Source organism: Notolepis coatsorum, assembly GCF_963971535.1.
Source record: "Notolepis coatsorum genome assembly, contig: SUPER_10_unloc_2, whole genome shotgun sequence".
NCBI classification, from domain to species: Eukaryota; Metazoa; Chordata; class Actinopteri; order Aulopiformes; family Paralepididae; genus Notolepis; species Notolepis coatsorum.
The window spans coordinates 1120486-1139572 of record NW_028174871.1 but is presented as its reverse complement, the minus strand read 5'-3'; the positions used below and the strand labels follow the sequence as shown (position 1 = coordinate 1139572).

Sequence of the window (19087 nt, the reverse complement as noted above, 5' to 3'; positions counted from 1 at the left end):
TGTGCGTTGCGTCACAGTCCGTGGCCAATCTGCGCATGTGCATGGGGAATCGATGCTTAAAAACGGTCTTTTTCGCTGCCAATTTAGTTCTGATCGATTAGGAATGTCTCGCGCTGTGTTCAGGAGATTCAGGCGCATACAAGTCTATTCGATCATGTCTCTAGCACCCCCACAGCCGTATCTGCAATCACTTAATGTCAAGGCTCTCATCCACATTCATTCATTTGCCCCCCCCGCCCGCAATCTCCTCCCCGATTTCAATGTAACGCGGAAGTGTAGTGGTCTATATTGTCTGCACTGCGCAGCCGTGGAATCGCGAGGCCATAGATTTAGAATAGATAGAAAGGGCACATTGTGGTGTATCATAATTAATTTGTTGAATACAATAGGATTTTTATAACGTTGACACAAATTAAAGAATATTTACACTAAGTTCTCTTTTACCTCTTATTTAATTAATTCATTAATTTAATTGTAGGCACTGTTTATATTGTACATAGTCCTGTGTGTTGTATATTGTGTCCTATGTTACTTTTGTGTTCATTGTCTCTTTCTATATACACCGTGGGAAGGGGGGCACGTAATTGAAATGTTCTGTATGTCTTGCACAAATTGGAAAATGACAAAGTTGACTTTGACTTTTAACATGTGTCTATAGTGTCAGACACTAATTGTAATGTTAAAAACGGATACTGCTGTAATATAAAGTGAAATTCTACCATGCCTCAATGTATCAACTTTAAACATACACTAAATGTTAATGTTAGAAATGTTCATTTCCATTATTTCCACCCATGTGCAACATTTCCTAAGAACAGCAATGTCCATTCTATCAACTCCAAATCTGTGCCATGAGCTCAATTCTCCCGGTGCGTGCAGAAGTAGAATTGCTGTCTTGTTTTGGATGAATGAGTAGAAATGAAAAACGGAAATCTTCTTTTATTAAAGTAGTTTTGACATGTGATATAGATAAAGATATTGTTTCATTGTGTATCGATTAACTTTACATTTGCTAATACAGCAATGGAGTATGGGTAAATGCAACGTTAAAGCAGTGCCAATGTAAGACTGACTTTACATTAAACGAATGACAATAATATAGCATAAAGTAGGGTATTATTTGGACTAAAGAATGGCGTTGTCTCACCCTACTCGCATGTTGAGGGAGAGCACCATACATTATACACTGAGAAACCACGGCCGAGAGTGAGCTCTCCCGGAACAACCCCACTTTGCCGGTAAAATACAAAAGAAGAAGAAGAAGAAGAAGAAGAAGAAGAAGAAGAAGAAGAAGAAGAAGAAGAAGAAGAAGAAGAAGAAGAAGAAGAAGAAGAAGAAGAAGAAGAAGAAGAAGAAGAAGAAGAAGAAGAAGAAGAAGAAGAAGAAGAAGAAGAAGAAGAAGAAGAAGAAGAAGAAGAAGAAGAAGAAGAAGAAGAAGAAGAAGAAGAAGAAGAAGAAGAAGAAGAAGAAGAAGAAGAAGAAGAAGAAGAAGAAGAAGAAGAAGAAGAAGAAGAAGCTTCTCTGCCTTTTGTAAGTAGTTGTAGAATGTAATACATTTCGCGCTAAACCCCTCCTTTATCCGGTCGCTCTTCTTTTTCGGGTCCCAACCGTCTTTCCGGTCTGACTTCCTGTGCTAACGTTCTAATCGACACTGCTGCCACCTGACGTCACGGAGGGGAATTGCAGCCATTTTTTAAACATTTATAATAATAAAAAATTAAAAGCGGGAAAAATACGGGAACCGGGATGACGGCGGGAAGGAAGGTTGAAATACGTGACAATCCCGGGAAAAAACGGGATGGTTGACAGCTATGGTTATAGATAGTTTCGTCTTCAGCGAGAGCTGGAGAGAGTTCCATGTAGTAGGGGCACTATAATGAGAGGCTGTTTTTTCCAAGTTGGGTCTGTAATTATGCGGGGAATACTGTGTATATATATTCTGTTTTGCATTGTAGCTTTTAACACAACGTCACACAGTAGAAAGCTGTAGAACGGTTGTCATCGCTCTCCTCGGTGCACTGCTTCTTGGCCCTTAAAGGATTAAAGGATAACTTCACTGTTTTAGACAGACCGCGAATAGGGTCTACGGTCCAAAATAGCGAAGTTATCCTTTAATACAGGTGCAAGACATCTTGACTACTGAATTGATGCTGCGACCATTTTCGGTCAACATACAGTATGTCGTGGGGGGAGGTTCACTTTAGGTCAACATACAGTATATCGTGGGGGGAGGTTCATTTTAGGTCAACATACAGTATATCGTGGGGGAGGTTCATTTTGGGTCAACATACAGTATATTGTGGGGGAGGTTCATTTTAGGTCAACATACAGTATATCGTGGGGGGAGGTTCATTTTGGGTCAACATACAGTATATCGTGGGGGAGGTTCATTTTAGGTCAACATACAGTATATTGTGGGGGAGGTTCATTTTAGGTCAACATACAGTATATTGTGGGGGATGTTCATTTTAGGTCAACATACAGTATATCGTGGGGGGAGGTTCATTTTAGGTCAACATACAGTATATCGTGGTGGGGAGGTTCATTTTAGGTCAACATACAGTATATCGTGGGGGAGGTTCATTTTAGGTCAACATACAGTATATTGTGGGGGAGGTTCATTTTGGGTCAACATACAGTATATTGTGGGGGAGGTTCATTTTAGGTCAACATACAGTATATCGTGGGGGATGTTCATTTTAGGTCAACATACAGTATATCGTGGGGGGAGGTTCATTTTAGGTCAACATACAGTATATTGTGGGGGATGTTCATTTTAGGTCAACATACAGTATATCGTGGGGGGAGGTTCATTTTAGGTCAACATACAGTATATCGTGGGGGAGGTTCATTTTAGGTCAACATACAGTATATTGTGGGGGAGGTTCATTTTGGGTCAACATACAGTATATTGTGGGGGAGGTTCATTTTAGGTCAACATACAGTATATCGTGGGGGATGTTCATTTTAGGTCAACATACAGTATGTCGTGGGGGAGGTTCATTTTAGGTCAACATACAGTATGTCGTGGGGGAGGTTCATTTTAGGTCAACATACAGTATGTCGTGGTGGGGAGTTTCACTTTAGGTCAACATACAGTATATTGTGGGGGAGGGTCATTTTGGGTCAACATACAGTATATCGTGGGGGGAGGTTCATTTTAGGTCAACATACAGTATATCGTGGGGGGAGGTTCATTTTGGGTCAACTCTGCTGCCAGGATTATCACCCGCACAAACTCATCCGACCACATCACCCCCGTCCTCATTCAACCACACTGGCTCCCTGTGCACTCCCGGATCGATTTCAAAAACCTCCTACTCACCTTCAAAGCCCTCCACAATCTAGCCCCCATCTACAGATGAAGCTCTTCAGATTCGGTGCCCTTCTACCACCCTTCTACCACTTTAGAATCTGAAGAGCTGTATCTGTACATCACTGACCTCCTCCAGGAATACACCCCCTCCTGCACCCTCCGCTCATCCTCTACTCCTGGACTCCTCTCCATCCCCAGCTCACGCCTCAGCACCATGGGTGCCCAAGCGTTCAGCTGCTCTGCTCCCAGACTCTGGAACTCCCTGCCCCCACACATCCGACAGTCTGACTCACTCTCATCATTCAAATCACAACTGAAAACCCATCTGTTCAAACTCGCATATTCACTATAACCTCCGTCACTGTCCTATACCCCCTGCTGTTTGTTTGTTATTTTAACTTTTAACTGTTTTTTATACTTCCTGTTTGTTTTATTTTTTAACCTTGACTTTTAACTGCCTTGCTGTGTTTTCTTTCTACGATCTGTAAGCTGACCTTGGGTGTCGTGAAAGGCGCCACCAAATATAATGTATTATTAGTGCTGTCAATAGATACAAAATTAATTTCACAATTTTCTGTAATTAATCTAGATTAAAAATAGCATTTTTTTTTTACTTAAGACCGCGAAGCTTGTAACATATTTACTTGAGTAAAATCATGGAATTAATGTAAAATCAACACAAAGAAAGTATATTTAGATTCAAATACTATTTTAATAGTAATATAAATCATATTAACAACAAAAATGTGTTCCATCTTCATGTCGGATGATTTTCAAAAAGGTGCATGAGTCGATGCAAAAAAAAGAACAAGCAAATATACCGCTGAAAGTTCAGAATAGTTGAAGATTTTTCACTCCATAGATTCATCTAGATTCATTTATTTTAATGCTTTAATTAATTTAAATTAATCTCAAGTTAAAGCATTAATTTTGACAGCCCTAATTATCATTATTATTATTAACATACAGTATATCGTGGGGGGGGGGGGGGGTTCAATTTCAGTCAACATGCAGTTAGGGCTGATCCATATTAATCGATTAGTCGACTAATCGGTCGAAAGGAGGCGTAGTCGACTGGCCAACCTCTTAGTCGAATATAATTAAAAAAATAATAAAATAAAAATATTAATATTTTATTTTTATTTAATTTTTTTATCATTCTTTCCAAAAGAAAAGAGGCCTAGAAGCGTGGCTAACGCTAATGGCACGCATACCAGAGGCTAACTGCCTAAGAAAACAGGCACAGAGGTACTGAAAGAGGATTTCACCCGTCTAATGAACACACTAGACTAGACAAATATCAAGATGTATCCATCAGTGGACCAATTGCATGCTTTTGCAGGGAACAGGGAGCCTTCAGTCGACTCCTTCAGACATTAAACCCAAATGGAATGATAAAAAAGTAAAAAAAAATAAAAAAACGTTTAAAAATATTATACTTTTTTAATTTTTTTATTCTACCAATTCGACTAACGGCAAATTTTGGCCAATCCTAGTCGACCATCCAAATCCTTAGTCGGGGACAGCCCTACATGCAGTAGTATATCATGGTGGGGCGGTCAGGGACGAGATCAGCTGATCCACACATAAACAAGGCCGCCCTCTGTCTCCATAATCAAGAAGGCATGGTTGTGATTACGGTTGTATGTCTTCTCCTCAGGTATGGGTTCCGCACCAGGTCATAGGTCCGGTATGCAGGGTTTTGGCTACAGCCCGGGGAGGCAGGCGACAAGTGAGTGACCACCTGAGACGCATCTAGTCTAGTCGCCTTAAAGGGACAGTACACATCTTTTTAAGAATCCTGTCTTGGGCGGCTGAGTGGCGCAGTGGGCAAGGTGCTCGCCACTAACGCAGGACACGCTGGTATCAAGCTGCAGCTCTCTGCGTTGCTACCGGCTTGGCCGGTCGTCATACTAACACAATTGGCAAGTGTTAGAGGGTGGGAAAGCCGGTGGGTGGGGATTGGACGTTGTGGACGGCGACTCCTACAGGTCGGTTGGGTGACGCCGGTGCGGCGGAAGCAGGAAGTAGCGGGGGCAGCGTGAGCCTCCCACGCGTTACTCCTCGCCACTGAGAGTTCGAGCTGCTGCGGTGAAAAGATGCGACAGGCTGCCTCCTCGTGTACCGGAGGGGACACGTGATGCAAGGCTTCTATCCTCACTACAGCCGACCAGTGGGAGGCATAGTCTAGCAATGTTCGAGACAGGGGAGGGAAGAATTGGAAAATACGAAATTGGGATGGGAGAAAAATAGAAAATGGGGAGAAAAAGTGGATCAAAAAGAATCCTGTCTTGATTTGTCACAAACTGTCATTTCAGTCAACCCAAGGCATTGTTCGCACGATGCTACCAAATGTGAAAATTTTCAGTTTATAATATGTGGAAAAACCAAAACACCAATGCAGGTGCTTTTTCGATTAACTGAAAGGACTCTCAGATTGTGGTAAATCAGATGGGCTTCTTAAAAAAAAATAAAAAAGTCTCCGCTTGATAGACGTACCAGGAACAGCAGCCCACGTCTACGGTACAACACTTTTTTGGCACGTCATTTTGTACTGTATAAAAAGACAACCTTGAGATAATGTGTGTTTTCCTGGTATGCCCCCCTGTCTAATTACAGAGAAAATACATAGACTGCACTCCTTCCACTTACAGTATAAATTCCTATTCTGCCATGTTTGTTTGTCCTTCTCTGCCCCCGGCAGTCAGCGACACCCTGCTGGATAAGATCCAGAAGGCTGCTGAGGTGGTGGCCAACGCTGTTCTCCCCCCCATCGAGCACCAGGGCATCCGTCTCCATGACAACCACTACCGGGCAGTGGTGGCGCCCTCCACGCCCATAGAGGTGGCAGTGCCGGCGTGTGCCTACAACATGCCCCCTCGCAGGCCCAAAGGTTAGGCATGAACACTACAACATGCCCCCTCACAGACACACAAAGGTTAGGCATGAACACTACAACATGCCCCCTCACAGAGACACAAAGGTTAGGCATGAACACTACAACATGCCCCCTCACAGACACAAAGGTTAGGCATGAACACTACAACATGCCCCCTCACAGACACAAAGGTTAGGCATGAACACTACAACATGCCCCCTCACAGACACAAAGGTTAGGCATGAACACTACAACATGCCCCCTCACAGAGACACAAAGGTTAGGCATGAACACTACAACATGCCCCCTCACAGAGACACAAAGGTTAGGCATGAACACTACAACATGCCCCCTCACAGACACAGAGGTTAGGCATGAACACTACAACATGCCCCCTCGCAGACACAAAGGTTAGGCATGAACACTACAACATGCCCCCTCACAGACACAAAGGTTAGGCATGAACACTACAACATGCCCCCTCACAGAGACACAAAGGTTAGGCATGAACACTACAACATGCCCCCTCACAGACACAAAGGTTAGGCATGAACACTACAACCTGCCCCCTCGCAGAGACACAAAGGTTAGGCATGAACACTACAACATGCCCCCCCCTCGCAGAGACACAAAGGTTAGGCATGAACACTACAACATGCCCCCCCCTCACAGACACAAAGGTTAGGCATAAAACAAAAACAAACCAAAAAAACGCAAAAAAACGAACGAACTAAAACGAAAACGCAAAAAAATTAAAAACGAACGAACTAAAACGAAAACACAAAAAAGCAGAAAAAACTAAAAAAAAAAACGCAAAAAAACTAACTAAAACGAAAACGCAAAAAAACAAACAAACTAAAACGAAAACACAAAAAAAACGCAAAAAAACGAACGAACTAAAAAGAAAACACAAAGAAAACGCAAAAAAACGAACGAACTAAAACGAAAACGCAAAAAAACGAACGAACTAAAACGAAAACACAAAAAAACGCAAAAAAAGAACGTACTAAAACGAAAAAAAAACGAACAAACTAAAACAAAAAAAACGCAAAAAAATTTACGAACTAAAACGAAAACACAAAAAAAACGCAAAAAAAAGAACTAACTAAAAAAAACACAAAAATACGAACGAACTAAAAAAACGAAAAAAAAATAACGAAATAAAACGAAAACGCAAATAAAAAAAGCAAAAACAATTACGAACTAAAACGAAAACACAAAAAAAAACGCAAAAAAAATTCCGAACTAAAACGAAGATGCTAAAAAAAGGTTAGGCATGAACACTACAACATGCCCCCTCGCAGAGACACAAAGGTTAGGCATGAACGCTACAACATGCCCCCTGGCAGAGACACAAAGGTTAGGCATGAACACTACAACATGCCCCCTGGCAGAGACACAAAGGTTAGGCATGAACACTACAACATGCCCCCTCGCAGACACAAAGGTTAGGCATGAACACTACAACATGCCCCCTCGCAGACACAAAGGTTAGGCATGAACACTACAACATGCCCCCCCCTCGCTGACACAAAGGTTAGGCATGAACACTACAACATGCCCCCTCGCAGACACAAAGGTTAGGCATGAACACTACAACATGCCCCCTCACAGAGATACAAAGGTTAGGCATGAACACTACAACATGCCCCCTCACAGAGACACAAAGGTTAGGCATGAACACTACAACATGCCCCCTCACAGACACAAAGGTTAGGCATGAACACTACAACATGCCCCCTCGCAGAGACACAAAGGTTAGGCATGAACACTACAACATGCCCCCTCACAGACACAAAGGTTAGGCATGAACACTACAACATGCCCCCCTCACAGAGACACAAAGGTTAGGCATGAACACTACAACATGCCCCCTCACAGAGACAAAGGTTAGGCATGAACGCTACAACATGCCCCCTCACAGACACAAAGGTTAGGCATGAACGCTACAACATGCCCCCTCACAGAGACAAAGGTTAGGCATGAACGCTACAACATGCCCCCTCACAGACACAAAGGTTAGGCATGAACACTACAACATGCCCCCTCACAGAGACACAAAGGTTAGGCATGAACACTACAACATGCCCCCTCGCAGAGACACAAAGGTTAGGCATGAACACTACAACATGCCCCCTCACAGACACAAAGGTTAGGCATGAACACTACAACATGCCCCCTCACAGACACAAAGGTTAGGCATGAACACTACAACATGCCCCCTCACAGACACAAAGGTTAGGCATGAACACTACAACATGCCCCCTCACAGAGACACAGAGGTTAGGCATGAACACTACAACATGCCCCCCTCACAGACACAAAGGTTAGGCATGAACGCTACAACATGCCCCCTCACAGACACAGAGGTTAGGCATGAACACTACAACATGCCCCCCCTCACAGACACAAAGGTTAGGCATGAACGCTACAACATGCCCCCTCACAGAGACAAAGGTTAGGCATGAACGCTACAACATGCCCCCTCACAGACACAAAGGTTAGGCATGAACACTACAACATGCCCCCTCACAGAGACACAAAGGTTAGGCATGAACACTACAACATGCCCCCTCACAGACACAAAGGTTAGGCATGAACACTACAACATGCCCCCTCACAGACACAAAGGTTAGGCATGAACACTACAACATGCCCCCCTCACAGACACAAAGGTTAGGCATGAACACTACAACATGCCCCCTCACAGACACAAAGGTTAGGCATGAACACTACAACATGCCCCCTCGCAGAGACACAAAGGTTAGGCATGAACGCTACAACATGCCCCCTCACAGAGACACAAAGGTTAGGCATGAACACTACAACATGCCCCCTCACAGACACAAAGGTTAGGCATGAACACTACAACATGCCCCCTCGCAGAGACACAAAGGTTAGGCATGAACACTACAACATGCCCCCTCACAGAGACACAAAGGTTAGGCATGAACACTACAACATGCCCCCTCACAGAGACACAAAGGTTAGGCATGAACACTACAACATGCCCCCTCACACAGACACAAAGGTTAGGCATGAACACTACAACATGCCCCCCTCACAGACACAAAGGTTAGGCATGAACACTACAACATGCCCCCTCACAGAGACACAAAGGTTAGGCATGAACACTACAACATGCCTCCTCACAGAGACACAAAGGTTAGGCATGAACACTACAACATGCCCCCCCCTCACAGAGACACAAAGGTTAGGCATGAACGCTACAACATGCCCCCTCGCAGAGACAAAGGTTAGGCATGAACACTACAACATGCCCCTTCACAGACACAAAGGTTAGGCATGAACGCTACAACATGCCCCCTCACAGACACAAAGGTTAGGCATGAACACTACAACATGCCCCCTCACAGACACAAAGGTTAGGCATGAACACTACAACATGCCCCCCCCTCACAGACACAAAGGTTAGGCATGAACACTACAACATGCCCCCTCACAGACACAAAGGTTAGGCATGAACACTACAACATGCCCCCTCACAGAGACACAAAGGTCAGGCGCTGGTGTTACTACCTGCAGGGCAGTTACTCTCACAAGGCTTGGGTTAAGCCGAGCCACAGCATACAAGTTGTTGTGTTTAGCTTCTCACTCTATCTCACTCTCACTCTCGCACTCTTTGTACATAACTTGCAGAGTTTCAAAGTTTACCATATCAATGAACTTCAAAATGTGTGTTTGTAGAAACGGCGTGCAAATGTAACCGTAAAATGCAATAGTAATATACAATGTACAGGTGATTAAACTGGATATAAAATATATGAATGAGTACTACCGAGTATAGTGCTAATCAGATGTACAGTATGTACAGAGCTGTTGTATTATTATTATTATGTACAGTGATACAGGTATAAAGAAGACACTATGGTAGTAAGTCATACTGGCCAGCAACGTAACTAGTAAGCTGGTATGCAGGTTCAGACAGATATATATGCAGTAAATATGAATATATAAATGTATCTTCTCCTCCTCCTCCTCTTGTTCCAGTGATTCAGCGCTGCCCAGGGCAGGTCGGGGGCGGGTGGGAGGAGATTGACAGCAGCAACAGCTCGTCTCACAACTCCTCTCAGGACAACGCAGCCAATAGCAGGGCCTCGGGGGGCAGGAGCAGCAAGTCGGGCGGCACTGGGAGCCAATCGGGGGCCAGTAGAGAGAGCAGCGGTGATCTGTCGGAACGGTGAGTTAAGATTAGATTACAGTAAAGTACGGCACAACGAGAAGAGACGTCTGGCATCCGACCACATTGCAAATGTAGCAGTAAAGTGCAACAGTAATGTACACGTGATTAAACTGGGTATATGGTATATATAAATTAGTACTACTGAGTAATAGTGCTTCTAATCAGATGTATGTACAGAGTTGTAGTATTAATATGTACAGTGATACAGGTGTAAAGACACTGGCAGTAAGTCATACAGGCATACAGGTAACATACTGGCATACTGGTACCATACAGGTAACATACTGGCATACTGGTACCATACTGGCATACTGGCATACTGGCATACTGGTACCATACAGGTAACATACTGGCATACTGGTACCATACTGGCATACTGGCATACTGGCATACTGGTAACATACTGGCATACTGGTACCATACAGGCATACTGGTAACATACTGGCATACTGGTACCATACAGGCATACTGGTAACATACTGGCATACTGGTACCATACTGGTAACATACTGGCATACTGGTACCATACTGGCATACTGGTAACATACTGGCATACTGGTACCATACTGGTAACATACTGGCATACTGGTACCATACTGGCATACTGGTAACATACTGGCATACTGGTGAAAGGAAATTCGGTCACTGGCCTCCTCCAATACTGTAACCTAAGTTCTTTTATTGAATGAAGCGGTGAGACACAAGTTGAGTCTGGAGTCAGATGCCTGCAAGGTTTTTATCTCAAAGTACACAGAGAACACAGGAAGGATAGCTCTCAATCCGGACCACCTGCTTGAATACAACCGCAGAATGGCCCTTGACGACAGACAGCCACACACTTTTATACAGTAGTACATAGACCAACCTCTTTCCTGACTTGATGATTGATTATTGTCGCGTCATACCTTGAGGACAAAGGATTTTAGGCGGGACGCAGAGTAGAAGGAGGGGCTGTTTTCAATATTCCTCCGCTCTCCTTATCACCCCTCAACGGCATATAATTTGTGTGTGTGCATGTGTGTTGGTGTGTGTGTGTGAGTGTGTGTGTGTCGGTGTGTGTGTGTGCTAGAGTGAGGGACATGGTTTTGCATGTATAACCGACACTCTTGCAAAAGGGGAGGGGGTGTGTGTATGTCTCTCTGTGTGTATGTATGGATGTTTGTGTGGTGTGTGCTTGTGTGTGTGTGTGTGTGTGTGTGCTGGTGTGTGTGTGGGATTTTGCATGTTCTGATACATGATCTCGCATCTGTGTCCAGTGCTGTCCACGGGGCCCCGTTTCTACATAGAGACACAGAGACCAGTGTACAGCCTAAAGATATATAAGATACTGACATCAGATCAATGAATTAAAACTATCACTGGTACCATACAGGCATACTGGTAACATACTGGCATACTGGTACCATACTGGTAACATACTGGCATACTGGCACCATACTGGTACCATACTGGTAACATACTGGCATACTGGTACCATACTGGTAACATACTGGCATACTGGTACCATACTGGTACCATACTGGTAACATACTGGCATACTGGTACCATACTGGTAACATACTGGCATACTGGTACCATACTGGTACCATACTGGTAACATACTGGCATACTGGTACCATATTGACATACTGGTACCATACTGGTACTATACTGGTACCATACTGGCATACTGGTACCATACTGGTATACTGGCATACTGGTACCATACTGGTACCATACTGGTATACTGGCATACTGGTAACAAGTTAATGAGTTCATCCTGTGGAATAGACCTTTCTGCCTCTTATCTGTAGTTGCTTGTATGACAAATACTACAGCATCTCTAGCTAGTGTAGTCAAAAGAGTACCACCACTGATGCCTTCTCCTTCTGCTGTGGTTTCCGCCACCGTCCCCAGGGTGGAGGCCATGCAGCTGGGCGACTGTGGGCAGGAGACGGGCTTGATCAGCCGGCTGACCGAAGGCTCCAGGGTCTTCCTGTCCAGAGAGGAGAGCCAGCGCTTCATCAAAGAGTTAGTACACAACAGATCAGATGGAGGATCTCAGCGTGCAACGGGTTAGGGTTAGGGTTACCCAAGCCAAACCCCACCCTCTTATCTCGATCCACCAACTGTTGCTTCCCTCAGACAAATAGAGTTTGGACGGGGGTTTGATCAATTAAGATTAGGGATGTCTGATATTATCGGCCTACCGATATTATCTCGGCCGATATCGGCATTAAAATGTGATATCGGAAAATATCGGTATCTGTTTAAAAAAAGAAAACGTTTCTATAACCTTTATTTACCCAGGCAAGCAAGTAAGAACAAATTCAGATTTTATTTATTGTCAAAAGTATGCATAATGTTGTGTTAATTCCACAACAAGAGATATGCAATGTTAATTACCTGAAATTATTCCGTTTTTGGGGGGGGGGGGGAAACCCTGCATATATTGGTATCGGTTGATATCGGAAATTAAGAGTTGGACAATATCGGTATATCGGTAAAAAAGCCAATATCGAGCATCCCTAATTAAGATAAGATATTCCTTTATTGATCCCCTTGGGGAAATTCAGGCGTCATAGCAGCATGGGGGAGGGGGAAGGGGAGGTATGGGCAGGATAATAATAATAGTAGAAGACATAAATATAGGAAAATATGAGAAAAAAGAAACGGTGTAAACAATATAATTAACTCTGAATATAAAAATATGAGAAAAATAAACAAAGGGTCTGTATGCCCTATCGGTTATATTACTGTATATGTTACAATGAATATAGGCAATAAAGAATTTGAATAAAAGTAAACGGAGTACACACAATGCTCCTCTTTTCCATACGTGCCTAGTGTTTATATGAATGAATGAATGAATGAATGAATGAATGAATGAATGAAAAACTTTATTTTTGAACATGTATTCTCCATATTCCTCCAAACAAATCACGGTATCTAGCTCCGTCAAACAGAACAATCATAACAAACAAAAAAGAATAAAACAATTTAAAAACAATAAAAAAAAAAATTTTTAAAAAGGAATTATAAACAAAAAGTCAAGAGCAATGTATTTAGTTAGCAGACATGTCCAAAAAAGGAGTAGCTAAGCTTATTGATCCCTACCCCCTTACATTTACATTTGTTCTTCCATTCATTTGACTAGATATAACACAATTTAGTATAATGCAATATAGAATAATACTTTTACTTATAGTACGAAGAAATAAAAACTTGATTCGCTTGACGGCAGTGAATACAGTACAGCACCACAGAACACAATATAACATAACTTTGTTTATCCTCATTGCTCATTTCTGTATTTCTCTAGTGTTTATATAATATACATAATACAGTATGTATGCCGTCACAGGGAGTTTGTTTTCACAGATGTGTCTCTCTGTCCTCGTCTGCAGGTGCTCCAGCCTGAACTGTGAGGTGGTGGTGGAGCTGCTCTCACGCAGACTCCAGGAGGCCTCCAGCACCGTGCACATGGTACTAAACTATAACGTTTTAACAAAGTAACGCCAAGGATTCTGTCTGCACTGGAACTGTAATGTGTGTGCCGTATTTGTATCCCTCCTGTCCTCCAGAGGGTGCTGTGTGCCGTGGCCTGCCTCATGACCTCTGACCTACTCTCTCTGGAGCATATCTTTGGGGCTACCCAACGGAGGCTGGTCCAGCTGAGCGATGGAGCCCCAGGACCAGTGGCCAATAAAGCCACCAAGGTGAGGGGGAGGGAGAGGGCTCCACTCATAACAGAGAAGTAGAGGTTAACAGAGAAGTAGAACTTAACAGAACTAGAACATAACAGAACTAGAACTTAACAGAGAACTAGAACTTAACAGAACTAGAACTTAACAGAGAACTAGAACAGAACTAGAATAGGGCGGTCAGGTGGCGTAACGGAGATTGCGTTCGTCACCAACGCCGGAGACGCTGGATTCGCCTGTTCGAATCCAGCTCACAGCTCCGGGGTTGTCACCAGCTTGGCTGGCCGTTCACACTAATACAATTGGCAGTATTAGAGGGTGGGAGAAGCTGGCGGGGTGGGTCCGGGTCGTTGTAAACAGCGACTCCTACAGTTCGGTCGGGGCGCCTGCTAAGCGCGGATAGGATCTAAGGGGGGTAGTGTGATCCTTCCACGCTCTCAGTGAGAATTCGCGCTGCCAGGTGAAAAGAAGCGGTTGATTGGCTGGACGTGTGTCGGAGGAAGCACGTGATAGCCTCCACTCTCCCAGACCGACTGTGGGGGGTAAGTGCGCAGCGACCAGGAAGGGGATTGGGAATTGGCATAACGACTAACATTGGGATGGGAGAAAATCGGAGGAAAAAGGAGGGGGGAAAAGATATAATAAAAAAATAAAAAAAAAACAGAACTAGAATATAACAGAACTAGAACATAACGGAGAACTAAAACATAACGGAGAACTAGAACATAACTAGAACATAACGGAGAACTAGAACATAACAGAGAACTAGAACATAACAGAGAACTAGAGCGTCCCCCAGAGAGGTGTTACGACCACACTACTACAGCTGAGACACGGAGGAACCCAGACGTGAAGCTCCCTCGCTACGTCCGTCACCAGCTCTGGGAGAACGAGCAGACCTGGGACTCTACGAGGCGAACGGAGTGAGACGTAAAAACACGTATACCACTAAAAGTAGAGGAGGCTTGTTTGATGTCATTCAGATGATATATATATATATATGTGATTTTTGTTATATTTTGGGTGTACGACGACGACGTATTTCACCTCTTTGACGATTTACAGGAAACGAGGTTTAGCTAGCTCAAACGATTTAGCCAGTTACGACATCAGATTGAAAATATAATATTTAAGCGGTTGATTGCTATTGCACATGTCCGTTTCGCCAATGACCGTTGACCTTTTAGTGAGCCCCATCGCCTCCTATTAATGTTCACGGCTGATATCTTTCCTCCTCCTATATATTAGCCTCTCTGACTGACAGCACAAGTCAACCTATAGGCCGGCCCTCCTCAGGAACATTTAGGACAGGGGTCAGGAACCTTTTTGACTGGGAGAGCCATAAAAGCCAAATATTTCTAAAAATATTTCATTTTAACATAATAATAAATTAAATATGTCTTACTTTTAATGCGACTTCTGGTGCTGCATGGTTTTGCTGATGGCCTTGTAGTCTGGTTCATACGTGGTGAGGTTGAGCTTCATGCAGGCGTTGAGGCTTCCATCAGTTAAACGTGAGCGTAGGTTGGTCTTAATGTTCCTCATATGCGAGAATGACTGCCCACATGCATATGTAGAGCCAAACATGGTCAATACGGCAATACTCACGCTGCATTGTGTGGTACAGTATGTCACAGGAAGCTCGTTCCAAGTTTTAAGAATCAGGTTGAAGATTTTTAATTTCTGTCCACTTGTGTTCCCTCGCCAGCTCTGCTTGCTATATCTTCAGCTACAGATACTATTAGCTGTATCTTCAAAACTAATTTCTCTTTACTTTAAAATGACACAGTATTATTAAGAAATATCACAAGTATTAAAAAAAAAAAAAAAAAAAAAAAAATGTTTTACTCAAAAATGTCTGGGAGCCATATGCTGTCACCAGAAGAGCCATATATGGCTCGCGAGCCATAGGTTCCCGACCCCTGATTTAGGAGAACGGCATGATGTCACGTGGTCTGAGTAGACCTCGCATCAACCTCCCTCACGTCCAGCCACCTCAGCGTCACTCGGTCCCAAACCTTGGGGGTCACAACTAGGGGTGGGCATCACCACCAGAGGCCTCACGATACGATACCATCACGATACTTGAGTCACGATACGATAGTATTGCGATACTAAATATATTGCGATATGCTGAGTATTGCGATATTAATATTGCAATATATTGCGATTTATTACCTTTTTTCCAACTGCAAAGTAAAACTGTCAACATGTTTTATCTAATAAAATAAAGTTCAGTCTGTTCATCTCACTTCAATCATTTTTATTGCAGAACGTGGTGTTTTCTCAACAGACGGATGTCAACACTGTAATCTGTGTTGCATGTACCTGACAAACTGAACTGTTTGTATTACAGTCATATTCCAACTTAACTGAATGCACACGTGTGTGTGTGTGTGTGTGCGTGTGTGTGGACTACTGTACTATTACAGGTATTGAAATGAACAATTCAACTTCCTTATACAAAATGTTTTTAATATTTTTTTATGAATAATTAAATATCGATACTTGGCATCCCTGTATCGATACAGTATCGCCACGCAAAGTATCGCGATACTACTACGTATCGATTTCCCCCCCCTCCACCCCTAGTCACAATCACCATCAATCACCATCGATCTTGAAATAAAATAAATTCAGTAGTGCAGATCATTGGCTGACTGTCAATCAACCTATCCACCTAATTTGAGCCAAATCGGATAATAAAAAAAAATAAACACACACAACACAAAGGCACCGTGATTACAGAATCCCCTTGTGCTTCATTTGCGGGTGTATAGATGGAGAATCTGTTTGTTCCCTATCGCCCCCCCCCCCCCCCCCAACAGATCCTGCGGCAGTTCGAGGCTCTGATGGGCGGCCCTGCGTCACGTACCTCCAGGCAGGACACGGTACCCGGCGGTACCCTCCTTCCCCTGGCCGACGCTGACCTACCGCAGCCCTCCCACACACACCACCGCGCCCCCTTACTACCCACCCAGCCCGCCGGAGTCGCCGACCTCCACCACCAGGGGGGTCGCCACCACCGGGACGGAAACCTCCGGTGGTCCGAAGAACCGTCGTCCGGAGATCAAACTCGCCCCCTAACAAGCCGCCCGTCTCCACCGTCGAGTCTGGACTTGGACTGGAGGAGGAGGGCTTCGTCGACGGGGCGGCTCGTGAACGACGAGGACGAGGAGAGAACGTCTTTGAGTCAGGATGAAGAGTCTGAGGAGAGCCAGGTGGAGTCTCTTAGGAGGACTAGTGAGTCTCGGTTGAAATCGGATGTTGTTGTTGTTGTTGAAGAACAGGAGATCCAGACTGACGGCGGGGGCTCTCTCCCAGCCTCAGAGCCCCAGCCCTCGCAGCCCTCGCCGGGCAGACTGTCTCTGTTCAGCGGCATGGAGCTGGTGAGCAGAGGCACGTCGTCTCTGTGCCACACGACGCCCCCCGCAGAGAGACGAGACTCGCGGACCGAGACGCACGTGGTGGCGGGAGGAGACGGACGGGGGGAGCGCTTAGCTGCGGATCATTCGGACATCATCTCAATGGACCCGCCTCCTCCTCTGCCTTCTCCAACAGTGTGTGATGATGTCGCGTCCGACAACAGCCAACCAGCGTCTGCCTTCTCGTTTCTCAACTTTTGACTTTTTATTAATACAAACCAAACTGAAATGGTTAAAAAAACGATGATGTCATCAAGAGGGTATTATTCCCGGTCAGAATTTGCATCGTTTCCGGGTTATTATAAAACAACCTCTGTATTTGCAGAAGCATAAAGCAATATGGCCTTTTCATGTTATATGGTATTAGAGTATGTAACGCTCTCGTGTGGTTCCCTCTCCAAACTGCCCAAACTGGGCAGCGGGTTGTCTCTCTTAGGAGACGAAAAACTACAACGCTCTAGCTTAGCCCTTTTAGGGTATGGACTACTGTCATCAGTAGTGACCTGCCCGGACTGGTTTTTCTCAGTTTGTTGGGCTACGAGTTTAATTTTGTATTAAAGGTATTCTGCACTTATCTTTCCCTCCATTGGATCACTCCAATCATGTGGGCATCACCCACGCGGCGGAGGGATATATGTGAGGTTAAAAGGTTTTCCGATTCACTACAGTGCGCGCACCTGCATGCGTGTCATGCGGCTGGACAGACCGCGTCTATGCTTTTACCAAACGGTTCGTGTCCTTCCGCGTTCCCGTTTTGCGCTCTGATTGGCCACGCACGTTTCTGGTCATGTGACATGATGTGCGCCCAATCGCGTGACGAGCTGTGTCTTTGCCCATTTCCGCGTCGAACAGCCTGCAAACGACCTAACGCCTAGTTTATCACTGGTTAAGCTTATAGGCGACTCTTTCGAAGTTGGTTAAGGTTAGAGTTTGGAATCAGGGCTGGCGTTCTATCGCCCTGCTCTAAAGACAAACTCTAACCTTAACCAACTTCGAAAGAGCGCCTAAGCTTAACTGTCCAAAGAACTTGCCGTCACACGATTGGGGCGCACATGTCACATGACCAGAAACGTGCCACAGACCCTGTAAAGGCCCCTCCCACACGGACGCACCGGCTTTTAATTTTCTCGGTGGAACATTCAGGTTCAAGTAACATTCAGGTTGAAGGTCTGTGACTAATAGCTCAAATGACTTATCTCTCCATAGGTTTCTCGGTGGCCAATTCTAGCCTGGAGCCGCGGCTGCCTTTTCAGCCCTCCTTACGACGAGTACTCTTGGAACGTGTACCTTTTCTGGATGGCTACTAATGTTCGTAGTGCTGTTCACTAATTAGCAGCCATCTTCACTAGTTAGGCCTCAGTTTTACCGCTAGCGTAACTAGCCGGGCTGAGGTTTAATTGTTCTCTTGTCTTGTAGCAGGAGATCTCTTGCTTCAATTCCAAGTTTCGGCCGGCCTTACCATAATCCTGGTGGCTGGCTGCTGCTTAACATCAGCTGTTTGACAGGCTGTTTCCATAACCTGGAAGCCTGGTGGTTGGTATGTTCTGGTTATATGAGCATAATATTATATTGTGAGTATAT

The 19087-nt window shown here is 44.4% G+C and overlaps 1 protein-coding gene across 1 annotated transcript in view; it reads left to right on the top strand.

Moving 5' to 3' along the window:
• tepsin (TEPSIN adaptor related protein complex 4 accessory protein) overlaps positions 1-17759 on the top strand; it is a 32347-nt gene extending 14588 nt beyond the window's left edge. The window contains 7 exon segments of the mRNA XM_084338413.1: positions 4977-5048; positions 6021-6209; positions 10206-10395; positions 12295-12408; positions 13785-13863; positions 13962-14096; positions 16910-17759. Of these exon segments, the coding sequence (XP_084194539.1) occupies positions 4977-5048; positions 6021-6209; positions 10206-10395; positions 12295-12408; positions 13785-13863; positions 13962-14096; positions 16910-17707 (1577 nt within the window). The 3' untranslated portion in view covers positions 17708-17759.
• The last annotated feature ends 1328 nt before the right edge of the window (positions 17760-19087 follow it).